This window comes from Rhopilema esculentum, chromosome 8 (assembly GCF_057945365.1).
Source record: "Rhopilema esculentum isolate cy_ngs chromosome 8, ASM5794536v1, whole genome shotgun sequence".
In the NCBI taxonomy this organism is placed as follows: domain Eukaryota; kingdom Metazoa; phylum Cnidaria; class Scyphozoa; order Rhizostomeae; family Rhizostomatidae; genus Rhopilema; species Rhopilema esculentum.
In genome coordinates, this window is record NC_142822.1 from 4,696,319 (window position 1) to 4,710,805 (window position 14,487).

The 14,487-nt window shown below is 35.8% G+C and overlaps 1 protein-coding gene across 1 annotated transcript in view; it reads left to right on the forward strand.

Moving 5' to 3' along the window:
* The first annotated feature begins 1,461 nt into the window (after nt 1-1,461).
* LOC135694928 (peptidylprolyl isomerase domain and WD repeat-containing protein 1) overlaps nt 1,462-14,487 on the forward strand; it is a 29,474-nt gene continuing 16,448 nt past the window's right edge. The window contains exons 1-5 of the mRNA XM_065213817.2: nt 1,462-1,620; nt 4,003-4,105; nt 8,491-8,591; nt 8,834-8,929; nt 11,931-12,018. Coding sequence (XP_065069889.1) covers nt 1,512-1,620; nt 4,003-4,105; nt 8,491-8,591; nt 8,834-8,929; nt 11,931-12,018 — 497 coding nt within the window. The 5' untranslated portion in view covers nt 1,462-1,511. The remainder of the gene's footprint in view (nt 1,621-4,002; nt 4,106-8,490; nt 8,592-8,833; nt 8,930-11,930; nt 12,019-14,487) is intronic.

Sequence of the window (14,487 nt, forward strand, 5' to 3'; positions counted from 1 at the left end):
TCCTTTATATGCGACGCCCGCCAACCACGCCACTAAACAACCAATGGTGCAGAACAGGAGCCAATCAATGTTCACTTGCTCTCAAAAGTTTGAAACCTCGAGTTAGATTTCATGAGCAAAAGTATTCAACCAGTTTGTAAAAGTAAGGTACGGATTATCATTTATCCTTATATGTAGATATATGATGAAAGTCTAAAATATACAAAATGTATGGTATGGTCAAAGAAGTAGGCGCAACATGTTACCTTCTAGTGTACAGTAAACTCTTGTGCTCATATGAAAATCTGAACTAAGAAATGGAAAGAATATTTTCATATCAAATTACCATCAAAGTAATAAGAAGAATCTTCAAAATGCTCGCACTCTTTATTTCTGAAATACATACTACAATCTTGGAGAAAAATTATGAGACAAACAGATATTTGTCTATCACCTCCCCACAGTGGCGCACAATTGGCCAGATATTGGGGCTGACAAGCCTACAGTTTTGTTAAGATGACGTCACATTTGTCCATTGTTTTAGAACAACAGACTATTGTCTTCCAAAGTATTGGGGCACTCCCGAATGTCCACCAATGCTTCCCCCCTCTCCCTTACTTCAATGTTGAGATCAATGTGAGGCAGCAAGGAAAGAACATAAGGATCATCTGCCTCTCATTCAACATTGAAGAAAAGGGGGAAAGGGGAAGTCACCGTTTGTTGGATTGTCTCGTTATATTGTAAAATTACTGGTTATTTTGAATTATGCTAAATTATGAACAAGATCAGATTAGAAACAATTGATAAGATTAGCCGACGGACAAATGGAAAAACTATAAATAGATATCGAAGCCATGTGACCAGCTCTTATGTTAGTCCAAAATCAATAATTTATTTGGCGGAAAATGACAGGCTAAAATAAACAAAATATGTTCACAAGTGTTCCATTTAAAAAAAATGAACTCGAAAAAAGGTGAACATGCTTTTAGAAAGAGCTATTTGTAAAGGCGACTTTCTGATTTGTCATAAGCATGCCCTTGTTTAAGCCTCCTTGAATAAGTTAGCTCTCTACCAGAAACGTCTCCATTTGATACGTCCCTAGGGGGCTAATCAGGGGTGCCGTGGAAGGAGGGTTCAGCTCCCTTTTTACCCTGGGTGCCAGGTTTTTTGCGGCTCTAATATTTTATTCCCGGTTTATAGATTTTCCGTGAATTTTCCATCAGTTTTAATGAGTAGTAAATAGTTTGTAATTGTTATAAACTTTTTAAATATGCACAGAGAGTCTTTAACACAAATGAGAGTATATTTGGTGTGGTTCCTCCTAATTTTTTAGGATAGCACCCCTGGGGTAGTAATTCAAAGATGTAAGGCAAGAAACGCGAGAAAGATCATTCCCCTCGGCTGCTCTTTACACCACGCAAAACAGTCTGCCCTTCTATGGGAAATTTCTGTAGTAGTCAGCATTCCAACGATGAGCCTCCTCTGAGCATTTTGCGAACGAGGTAAGGTCCCCAGGAGGGACGAGAAGTGACATGGCGGACGAAGTTAGTGGCAAAAGACCGTGCTCTTCTGATGATGAACAAGATAATGATGAATTTGTAGGGCCAATGCCTGTACAACCAAAGAAGAAAAAGAAAAGAGGTAACTGATTATTTTCTCTTAGTGTTTAATGATTAAAATTTAGTTGGAGAAAGCAGCTGTAAACCGCCGCCGACATGATTGTTTTCCCGCGTTTAACAACAAATATTTCAAATAATGCTGTATTATTTAGACTGTTTTGAAATTCTACAGTATATTGAGAAAGTATATTACTCAAAGAATCTGCCAGTGAAGATTTAAAATGAAGATTTATGAGAAGAAAGGTTACTCTCAGTGCTTTTTTACTCACCAAACTAGACAAGATAGCCTTGGTTGGTTAGGAATAACTATGCTCAAGACTTGGTTATTAGCTATGCCCGGTTGCAAAGTTCTTTTGTTTATATGATGTCTGCAAACTTTTGTATGGCTAGCATAGGCGCAAAATAAGAAGGGGGGGGGCTCCAGGGCTTGAGCCCCCCCTCCTGACGAATATTTTATGGATATTTGTACAATCACTCTCACATTTGCATAAGTTTTCTTCTTTTCAAATAGCTCACCAACATTTGATTAGGAAGTTAGCTATCAATTCCCTCCTGGCAAATAAGGAAGTTAGCTATGGACTTGTTGGACTAACTATTCATCTTCTTGGTTTCATGAATAAAAATCATCTCAAGATATTTAATCTAGATCAAAGAACAACCATAAGGAAAAATGTAAAAAAAACTCACCATAGAACCACCAACTAGGCTTCTTTCTACCCTGTGCCATCAGTTAACAATTGCAATTAATTTTTTAGCCCTCTTCCCCCTATAAAGTATAATTCTGCGCCTATGGGCTAGCCTTGTTTTTCAAATAAATCTGAAAAGTAAGTATTAGCTATGCTCTGAGGCAATCACTCTAATTTTAAGAAACTATGCCTATATCAGACTGGAAACTTTGTTTCTTGTGTGGAAAAGTTCGTGTGCCTGACTGTGTGCCTGACTGTGTGCCTGACTGTGTGCCTGACTGTGTGCCTAACTGTGTGCCTGACTGTGTGCCTGACTGTGTGCCTGACTGTGTGCCTGACTGTGTGCCTGACTGTGTGCCTGACTGTGTGCCTGACTGTGTGCCTGACTGTGTGCCTGACTGTGTGCCTGACTGTGTGCCTGACTGTGTGCCTGACTGTGTGCCTGACTGTGTGCCTGACTGTGTGCCTGACTGTGTGCCTGACTGTGTGCCTGACTGTGTGCCTGACTGTGTGCCTGACTGTGTGCCTGACTGTGTGCCTGACTGTGTGCCTGACTGTGTGTACGCTCCTGACTACGTGACTGTGTGCCTGAATTCATGTACATAAAATTTATAAACAAAGCACATTTTATTGGTTATTGAATCTTTTTTGTATTGCATGAAGAGTCATTGACAACATTAAGAATTATAGACCAAAAGTTTGGCATTTTTGCTCATTTGATTAATTCAACGATTTCTCTTTTAACTCTTAATAAATAATTTTGATCTAATGATAGATCATCTGCTAAAATGAAAAGAAAATAGGGAGATGTCCCCTTCCCCTCCCTTCAAAAAGTTGTCAAAGCCATTGTCTCTTTCAATGCCAAAAAACGTTGTTGTTGGAAATCATGCCTTTTGTTAGATAAAGTTTTCTGAAAACCCTTTTGTGTTCCTACTCTAGCTAAACTATTGAAATAATACTGTAACCAGGTGTTAGTCTTATGTATAATCTTAATGTATAAACTGGAAAACTCTGCATCTAGCACATTGAAAGAGAATGAAGGGGAATGTTGTTCCTAGGAGCCTCACAATTGGGTTTAGCAACTGATCTATTTTGCCCTTAAATATATGTTAAGAAAAGCCAGCTTGACAAAGTTTTAAAGGCCCAGCTCACTTGGTTTGTTTGTTCTGTATCCTTGTGAATCAATTGGATGGAAGGCAGTTTCATGTTTAAGTATATTTCACTATTTGCTTTTGATATAATGGTGGGATGTCTTTCAATAAAGTATCACCAGAAGATGAATTTTGTGTTTTCCATTGGTAGCTAAACCTCTCTGTCAAAAACTTTTTCCATGGATAGTGAAGAAAGTAAGAGAAAGAAGGCATGAATTTAACACATGAAATGCATTGACATTTGTGATTATGATGCACCATTGATTTGATAAATAACTGTTTTTTTGTTTTGCATGTTCAAGACTCTAGTTGCAATTGAAATGATATATATGCCATCATGTTTTCTTTGCTCTTATCACCTTTTTCATAAACTGATATACAGATCTGAGCATTGAAACTTATCAATGATGCTACTGAATCTTTTAGACTCTTCCTTCCATGTACCATGCTGTATATTTCTGATTTTGAAAATTGCTCCTCTTTTTGGTCAATTTCAATTACAAATTCAATTCTGCATAATTACTCTACTCTTTTACCAGCAATTGCAAAGTCTTTCCTCTTTTATAGTGTTGGAGTTTGAAAATGTCTATTTGAATAACCTGCCTTGCGCTGAAAGTTATGAAAGAAGTTACATGCATAGAGACCATGTGACCCATGTTACTGCCACCAGGTATGTCATTACTTCTCATTTTCGATTACATATATTTATAGTGGAGTCAGACTCACATAATTTGACAAGTCTAATACTATGTTTCCTAATTTTGGCAAAATTTTATCCTCTCCTAATCTCTTTGTTAAGGCAAAGTTTTGACCTCTTTTAGTTTGAATTTACTTTGCCTTGAAAGCCTAAATTAGTATGCATTGACTGTGCAGTTAAACACCAGCATATAGGAACCAAATAAATTAAGAATTTGCAGGCTATTATTTTTATGAACTCAGAGTTGCGCATCTAATTACCTAAAATGCTGCCTCTAATTAGATCAAACTTGTGGGTTTATTCAATATATCCACAGTATTAACTTATTGGACTTAATGAAGGATTTTTGTATCTTTATCATCATGTGTATTTAATCTTGTTTGAAAAAACTTGCTGTACCTTGTCTGACATATATTGAATAATAGGGAATAGGGTCTAGCTCATGTTATAGCTTAGATTATAAATTGGGCCTATATATGACAAGACGTTTTTTTCCTATAAACACATTTCTTATTGAAAGATGCATAATCAATCATTATAATTTCAGATAATCAAATAATCAAAATTCAGATAATTTGTTAACTATAGCAGGGATAGGCAACCGTTTCCGGTGTAATATGCGTTTTGGTACCCTATGCAAAAGTGTAACATTGTGAAACGCAATGTGTTTCAAATCATGTGATTTCATCGTAGTGCGATATTATGACACGTTATAATTAACAAATTGAAAAGAATGATTTTTTAGTTTAAAATTTCACACTTTTCAATGAAGAAAACTTTGGAGTCGCCATTAATGTTGTACTTTTTTGTATAAACTTAACAAGGGAAATCACAGCACCGCTTCTTGTTAGTAGCCTCTTGTTAGAAATAGTTTGATTGTTCTTTACATTCTGAACAATATGAACCAGAACATTTGCGTTCCCAGACCGGTTCGCATGCTAACTTCCACCATTCGTTTCGGTTCCCTGTTTTTTAAAAGCTTGGGTACGTTTTTGTATAAGCAAAATTGTCATGCGTTTGTGTACCTGGACCGTTTTGCATGCAAAATTCCACGTTCGTTTTGGTACCCTATTGTTTAAGTGCCTGGGTACGATTTTGCACAACCAAAATTGCCATGCGTTTGTGTACCTGGACTGTTTTGCATGCTAAATTTTTGCATGCAACCTACGGCCTGTGGGCCAGAATCAGGCCAGGGAAATTTTGTGTGTTTTTGGTCACTTGTTCTGGTTGGCAAAGATGATTTTTTGAGGATTAGCAAATATTGAATGAAACAGAGCTATTCAGAATTAGATAATCTAATATCTTTATCAAACCTTCAAATCGTAGGAGGATTTGCTAACTATCCTTTGTCAAAATTCATCCTGCTTAAAGACAAGCCAGCAGAATCTTTGAAAGTTAAAAAAATGCAGCAGGAACCAGGGGTGGATTCAGCCATAAACCGGACCGAGTTCCAGGCCAAGGCTGGGGTTTTTCATATAATAAAATTGATGGTTTATAAAAGTGCCTTAGACAACTTTATTATTTATATTTATGCATTTTGGTACCATAAGAAGGGGGGGGGGAGACTAACCACCCACAAAATCTAGATTTTAGACTTTTTCTGACAAAAAACAGTGCCTCTGAAAATCTTTGCAACCCTCTCCCCTTTTCAATACCCTTTTGCTTGTTATGGATGCCACAGCAAACTTGTCTCCTTTTGTTCTGTTCGCAATTTGTTGTTTTGACTCTATAGGCACCAGCCAATTTATCAAAATATGGTGTTCCGTCTGAGCATAGGTCTCCCTTGCCATCAAAGACAACAATTTATAACAAAGGTAGTGAATGCTCTTGGAAAATTAACTATATTTTCTGGTTTATCTCAAACGCTTACTACTAGGGTCGCAGGACACCTGAAGTCTATGGTATGCAGTTTCAAGCCAGAGCAGAAACAATAGTCAGCCAATCAACTACTTGCTATTGTGCAACTTTCTTACAAATATGGTATCTTTTCCGAGTTCCAGATTCTGTTCCGACTGAGTTACATCCGTGTTCCGAACAAAAATTCCCTTGTTTTATTTTACTCACTTCTGAGGCACAAATCGTTATTTCCGAGTCCGAGAATTGAATTTGTTTTTTATCTGAGCAGGGCCGGCGAAACCGGGGCCATGCCTCCCCCCCCCCCCCCACTTTTCTGCAGAGCTAAAGAAACATTTTAGGCAATAGTGGAAATAAATGTAGTATATGCTTCTGTAAGTAACTTTGCCTGGTATTCTCTTAAATATGTCCTTAGCTTTACCTTGGTTGCTATGTCTTTACCATAAAAGCCATACATAAAATTGAAGATGGGAATTAGATCAAAGAAATCGGTCATTGTCTAAGTTTTATAACGAGTAACAGCTTGGCTTAGCAAATAGATCGAGAAACTTAGTCCAGAGTAACTTAATGCCAGCACAAATTGACGGAGTTTCGTTTTTTCCATTGCCTAAACTTGGCACACAAGGTCTATTTGTTAACGAAAACTTTCTCAGAAACATTTCAAAAAGAGAGAAATCAGCTGTTGAAGAAAAAGAAACAGCTGGAAGGAACTTTTTTGAGGATATGAGAAATAAAGTATGGGCAGATTTGTTCTTAAAAAGTATCATGAAGAAAACTTCAGAGTTTGATCGTTTGGATAGTCCATTCCTACTTAGAAAGAGAAAATATCGACGGAATTATAAATTCTATTTAAACTCATTTTGATAAGCCCAGTTTGAAGGATTTTGCAAAATTTTGTTAAAGCAATTAATTTTCGAAAAAGTTAAGATCAGATGTTTTCTTCTGTTGATATTTCAACTTTAATGTTTTTTATTAATCCGTGTTTCATTTATTTTTCTCCCCCATCTTATTTCGGTTACTTTTAAAATCTAAAAAAGGTTTCATTACGAGCTATATGATAGTGGTTATTCTAAAACTTTGCAAAAATTTTCTATTTCAAGTCAACATCACAATAGACGCGATTATGCGACACCTTCAGTCAAGATTAATTTTAGATACAGTTTCTGGTCATCCCTAAGACACGCGGCCTTTCCTAATGCCTTTCCAGACTTTCCAGATATTTTGGCCCCCCACTTTCAAATACGTTTCGCCTCGTTTCGCCCGCCTTTCAGAGGTATTGATCTGTTGTCTGGGAAATCGTTTCTAAATCATGACAGAGAAGAAAGGACGTTAATGGCGAGCGAATGGTATCAAATGGCAATTTTGAAATTTTGAAGAGGTTGTGATAAAACTATGAATTTTCAAACTTCATCCTTTCAAGTAGCAGTATTTTTAGCTTCATGTTGGAAAACTCACCGAGTTCTGTGCACCAAGGAACTCACTCTGAATCCGCCTCTGGGAACGAATCTTACCGGGCGCGCTCATGGCAGTGCAGCAGGGATCACGTTTGTCCCTATTTTATCATGTCTCAGTTGCTAGTTTCATGGCGGGCCTATATTGGATAAGTTGGTGTTTACGTTTATCAAAGTGAATGATCTGAGCTAAAAGGCCGATGCTAAACGTTGATCGGTGGACGATTTTGTATCTCTTTCCTAGAATGATTTTTCCAAACCGTAAATGACATCCTTTTTAATTTTGGTAGTTTTTTTGTTTTCCCCTTTTTGCTTACGATTGTAACAGTCTTATCTATCATTGCAAACTATCTACATAAAAGTTATTATTAGTTATTATTATTACTATTATTATCATTTTATTACAATTATGGTATTCGTTTTTTCTTATTATCTGGTCCAGTCTCCAAAAGGTTTCCCCCACTTATCTATAGCAAAAAGATAGCCATCTTAACCACTGACAAGTGTGGGACGATTCAAAATTCACTACATTGTATCCAATAATGAGCTCTGCAGTGCGGAACAGTAATATACAGTAATTTACAGTGCAGTATAGAACAGTACACGATAGAACATGACAGTACTGCACAGTAAATTACTGTACACTACAATAAATTACTGTTTATTGTATTCACTATTCGGCTCTGAAAGCCTGGAACGATATTCCCATCAATATCAGAGAGCTCTCTACACTTAGTAAATTCAAAAAGCAATTGAAAAGTTATTATACGAGCTGAACACAACATAAAACACGACTCCCTGGAAGAGCAGCTGCTATAAGATAGATTACTGTTCGTAATTTAGCTTTAACTGTAGATAAATTATATTAATGTAACTAGGGTATTTGTTTTCTTATTTGGTATTTAGTTGTAAGCTGAAGGGAATTTTGTGTATAAAGAATATAAAATGAAAAAAAAATAAAATGAAAGTACAGTACAATACAGTTCCCTCCTCTAAACTGGTAATTGTGTTTATTTGCTCAATGTAAAAATAACAGTCTGTTTATTTTTTCAGTACAAATTTTTTTATCACTGCGAGCTGCGACGGCCATATAAAGTTCTGGAAAAAAACTGGGGAAGAGGTAGAGTTTGTGAAACATTTTCGTGCACATTTGGGTGGGTATTTAAAGCAACATTATTTTATTGTTTTATTATGCTTTCATTCTTCGTCTTCTTCTCCATTTTTATTCTTCTTCTGCTTGAAAACAAAACGTTGTTTTTCTTGATTTAAGTCATTCCTTAGTTTTTCAATATAATTTTTTCAATTTTTCACCAAAGACATCAATTTTATGTTCTTAGTCTTGGTTATGTAATACAAATAATAAAATAAAAGCTAAAATTGGATTTTATGTGCATAGGTGTGATTAAGTGCGTGTCTGGAAGCTCTGATGGACACTTGTACTGTTCAGTGGCAGAAGATCAGGCGCTCAAAGTTTTTGACGTCATCAATTTTGGTAAGGGGTTTGATATTTTTACGGTTTGTCAACACGCTTAAGCGTGTCAGTAAAACGTCTGATGATCTTAGGCTTGTTTGTTAGACCCGGGTGTTCCTTAATGCTACTGTCTAGGACACTTTTTTTCCTTCCTTTGGACAATGCCCATGAACCCTGAAGACAGACGTGAAGTTGGGCACAGACGTGAAGTTACCAGGGCTGGAGAATGTCCAGCGCTGCCAGGAAATTTTTGGCACAAATTCATTGCAGGAAATTTTTGATGTTTGCCAGGAAATTTTTAGCGTGAAATCTCCATTGCTTGATTTTAATAAGAACATTAAATTCATGTTACAATTTTTGTTCTGCACTACTAACAAAAAACGAAGATTAGCTTTCAATAATCTGGTATTATAAGCGTCTGTTATGCCAAATTTCCGTGCATGATTTTCAGCTACTAATTTAATTCCAGCAAGCTAAAACGAAGTTCATTTCTTTTTTTACATTAGCCATTCTTTATATGTAAAAACACTTAAAGACAGCCAATCTTGTTACGTCAATTGTTTTGAAGGTGAACATGCCCCAAAACCTGTGTGGATGTGTCCGTTATTATTCGTGTTTTTCTACTGGCATTCGCATACATTTTTCATCATTTGCTTTATAGAATGTAAGCGTTTTGGTCTTGAATCTTTGCCTCTAGCACCACCCCTGATTTAAAACATTTATTTTAACCATTGAAAAATAAAATAGTATTCTTACATGATGTATGAGTTACTAGCTTTGATGATAAACCCACCCAGAGCAAGATGTATAGATATATCAATACTTATAAAGTATCTAGTTTGCTAGTACTGATATGAAATTTAATCAAAGTTATTATAGATTTTCAGATCTACTTTCTTTAACCTTGAAACAAACTATGATTATCATGCTTGATCACGTTCTCCTTGATCATCTAATACAGTATAAACAAAATGATTCCTGTTTCGAATAGCTTTGATCAAGACTGCAGGACCAACAATTAGTTCTTTTTAGTTTGACAAACAAATCAAGCAACTTGAAATATCAATTTCAGTGGCTGGAAACTTTCTCGAAGCTTCGCAGGAAATCTTGAATTTTTTATTTTGCTGCCAGGAAGAAAATTTTTTTCAAGGCCTGGTTGTTACCCCATTTCTCAAGTGAAATTGAATTTTATTGTGTCTCTAATAACTCATTTAAAATACGCCTTGCAGTTTGTCACGAAAAGTCATGTCATTGCTTGGTTGCGATCCTTATGATCCGAACAGTATGATGCCCTTTTCTCTCAAGAAACCGGGCTTTCGGGTGCAGTCGCCACAGTTCTTCCTTCTAAAGCCGCTTGGTTGCAAACAAATTCAATTTATTTTTTTTGATCGACGGATTTGATTTGATTCTAATTTTGCCCCACAAAACAAAAACTAGTTGAGTAAGTTATAAATAAATCAATTGCAGAACAAAGTAACATATTATGATTAAAACGATAAATCGAAGCAGAAATTTTTAGAAGGAACCTTTAAAATGAGATAACTAAATAAATAAATGAAGATTCTCCCTTTTGTTTCAGCGCTCTTTGAATTTATCTATAGAACCGTCTTACTGAATTAATTTACTTGACGATCCCAGTAACACGTTTTCACTAGATTCTAGAAGATAATTTTTCAAATACTTTATGAATGGAGATTTAGAAGGTATAGTTCTTATTTCAGCTGGTAGATTGTCCCATAATTTTGCCTCCATCGAGTTTATTTTCAAGCCGTGCTGTAAAGTATTTGTCTTAGTCATGAACAGATCACCACGTGTTGATTGTCTTGTTCCGTAACAATGAATAGATGCATTAGGAGAAAAGTTATGAAAATGTATTAGTTGATTTTTTAGTTGATTTTTGATTGAAAGATAATAGTTTCAGTTTGAAGACTGTTCAATAAGTAATTTTGAGTTTTTAGAGAAAGGAAGAGAATGAGCAAGGAATTCTTGGTGTGATGTTGCTCAAGCATCTCCTTTCTGTACTATGAATATTGGCAGCACAATATGTGAATCAAACGTTGTGAATCAGAATAATATCTTCTTGTGAAAGGGACAATAACAAAGCATTACCACTTTTTTATCGATGTAACTATTAGAAGAAGGTACCTGATTCTGAAAAGAGTGCCACAGGCTCTTAATAGTTTTTTGAGGGTTCAGCAAGATGAGGGTTAAAGGTGTTCATCCGATAGAAGTCCTAGAGCTTAACGTATATTACAATAGAAACTATTTTGGTGTATAGTACAGGACGGTTCTAAGTTGCTACTCTGAGTTTTACCCTTGTTACACCAGGCAACATCCATAGCTCTGCCTAAACGGCATGGAATACTTTATAATTTTCATATAATAAAGAGTGATTTTCATTTTCATTACCTTTTTATCATTCATTACCTTCATTTCCATTTTACCTATCTTGGTAATAAAGAGTTGGCTGGTTATCAATCGCCCGCCCTCTCATACCTCTTCCTTAAATTCTAATCTTGCGTTTTAAGGGATGTGAGATTTTTACAGCAACAAGTTGTTACATTTTGCAAATAAAATCAGAGTCTTCAAGTGAATTCTGGTTTTGTCTTGCTGACATTTCTTTCAACTTTTTCGCTCAGATAAGTGCCCACTGTGATGTAGATGAAACGATTTTAAATTGATTTAGTTGATACCTGGCATTTAAAGCATCAATTCTTTAGTAAATTTTCTTATTTAATCTACAATTAGGCCCATATTTAGAACATTTGTACACTAGACTTATTGGGAAAATAACTGCTTGGACGATTATTATTTATTAAAATCTTTAGTTTATGATAGACTCTTTTGTGTATAATCTACATAAAGTAAATTCTCGATGTAACCATGTTTTGTATCCTTAGTTCAGATGAAAAATTATTTTATCTGGTCAGTTTTCCTGTTTTTCTGTGATTTTGTTGTCTCTGATTAGATATCAGATCAACATTTTTTCGCTTTGATGGATGACATCTTTGCCTTCTTTTAGATATGATCAACATGATGAAGCTCAGTTTCAAGCCTTATTGCTGCGAGTGGGTGTACAGAAAGGGTGATGCCATTTCTGCCTTGGCCATGTAAGTGAAGAATTTTTTATTTTACAGCAAGTCATTTGCTAGACATTAACTTGTAACAACAAACCCCAAATGCTGTGAACCATTTAACTAGATGAAGGCTCTCTGACTTGATTACTCATTCCTCACATGTCACAAAAGTTTCACATTTTCATATAGTTTGCAATACTTGTCGAATGGGGCTGTTAAATGTCATTGAGCTTGGAGAGGAAATAGTCATGGGATACTCAAACTTGTATTCTTACTGATTCATGATAGCGGTGGACTGTGCCTGCTTCAGTTATCTTGGCAATTCTTTGATGAAGTTGACCAATCATCAAAATGGTAGTCGATTTTATTGCTTTGAGTGATAAATCTAGGTTTTAGCCGATGTATCTATTTTGGTAGCTCTCTAAATCTATCCTCTATTTTACTCTCAATCTTTTTCTCAACATCATCACTACTCTTGTAGATTTTCTATGCTCAAAAGAGTTATCCTTTGGCTATCCACTCGATTTAATTTCCTTTGTTCACGAATCCGTTCTTCTCTCTGCTTGCTATAACGAGTATCATATGCGATACCAATTAAAACTTTTAATCCACATTCGATGTTCTCCTACCTTCCCATAAAACAATCTATTTATGATTCTCATTTGGAAATTTTTAATAACAGCAGTCTTTGTTCTCAAACATTTTAAATGCTATCCTCCCTCATGCTTGGTTTTAATTTAGCTTAAGGCGAATGCAGCTGTTTGTCTTTGGCTATGTATAAACTTTCCAAAACAACTTGACTAAAAGAAATGTTTAAAATTTTATGTTCTTCTGTAACAACTTTATATGACCAGGCTTATTGTTAATTATAAAGGCATCTAGAATGTCAAAGAATGAACTGCCTAATATTCGACATTCAAGTCAGATCTGATAGTACTCTCCCTTAACTGCATTTGTTAAACTGTTAACCAATGTTCAAGTTTCTAGTTTTTTTGAGAATCATTCTCAATCTGGCTGAAAAATACCAGGAAAAATTGAATAAAACAGTATTCTTTGACTGTTCTCGCTTGCTTTTTCCCCATAAAGCTTCTTGTGTTATTTAACTCTAGGCTCCTTTTTATACCTTTTTCTGATATTTGCCACATGATTTCTTTTTCTGCACCTGAACCTATCAGCCCAGAGAAGACTATCTACATCTACATTGATCATGTTCGTTCTTTCGTTATTTTGTCTCTGACGCAGAGTAGCCTTGTCATGGTTTTAAGTATTGGTTGTGTGTCTTTAGTACCGTGAAATCTTTGCTAATGCAGGTTCTTTCCCAATTCACAGACTTACCTCGTTGACCTCTAGGTTTCTGTAAATTATGACGGCGTTGAGTTTTTTTCTTGATTTCTGTCAAATTTTTCGTCGCCTTTATTCCAGTCTCCCTGATTTCATTTATTGCACTACAGTCTAGTGGTTTTTTAGAGTTAATGCTTGCTTTCAACCTAATGTTCAATCAAAGAGAAGCCTGAAGGCTTTTTGTAGCAATCAAGTGATTAGAATAACGAATAAAAAGGAGCTTATGAACCATGATGCATTTGCAGGTATAAGGGCGTTTATTCAGATAGTCATAGACTTTGAGAAAGACCGTAACCGTGAATTGTGTATGCCCAAACATAGACCAGAATATGCCAAGATGCAAGACGAGCTCTATACTACTGTCGCAAATCAGAGTGATAGCTTTAAACAATTCGCTAGAGGAATCAATCGCCCACTTAACGACAAAGCTCAATAGAGTTACTTTGAACCCATCAGATTCAGACGCTGTAACGTGGAACAGCAGCCTTTTCGACATTACGGAAATGGTGTTTGCTATTAACTTTAGAGAAAATGGAAGCCACAAAAGACTTTTTCTGTACACTGTGCGACATGTATCTTAAATGTCCGCTAAAAAACGAGGTCTCAACACGACAGCTGTCGGTTTTTCATTAGCATTTTGTTTATCAGCGAGCTAACATTATCTTAATCTCCTTGTTCAAGAGATATCTCCAAAACTGCAGTCTCACGGCCACATTTTTCATCTTTTTGTATTGTCGACTTAAAAACTTGATCCTTTATTATCTTTGCTTTTTCTCAGCTTATGTGCTCCTTCAGATGTCTCCAAGTAAACTCTTGCTGTAATACCAAGACTAAGCCTAGTGGCTCTGCTCTTTATATCTGTTGAAACTAGCAAAAACTGTTTGTTTACTTCGTTGCCTGTGCAGCTTTCATTAAAGGGCTCTGCAAGCATCTCGACTAATTCGATCTTTTAGAAACCGACAATGTTTTAGTAATAAGGAATACTTTAGCTGTCTATTCAAGCAAAGTTAAAAAAATGATTTCAAATTCAGATCGTGTTTATTAATTTGAATTGTTATTTTTCACTTTTAAGACAATTCCTGCATTTCGCTGTTGTTACCAAGGGTGCTTCATCTTGCTAATCCTTCATACCTTGTGTAAACTCCTGCTTTTTCTCAAGCC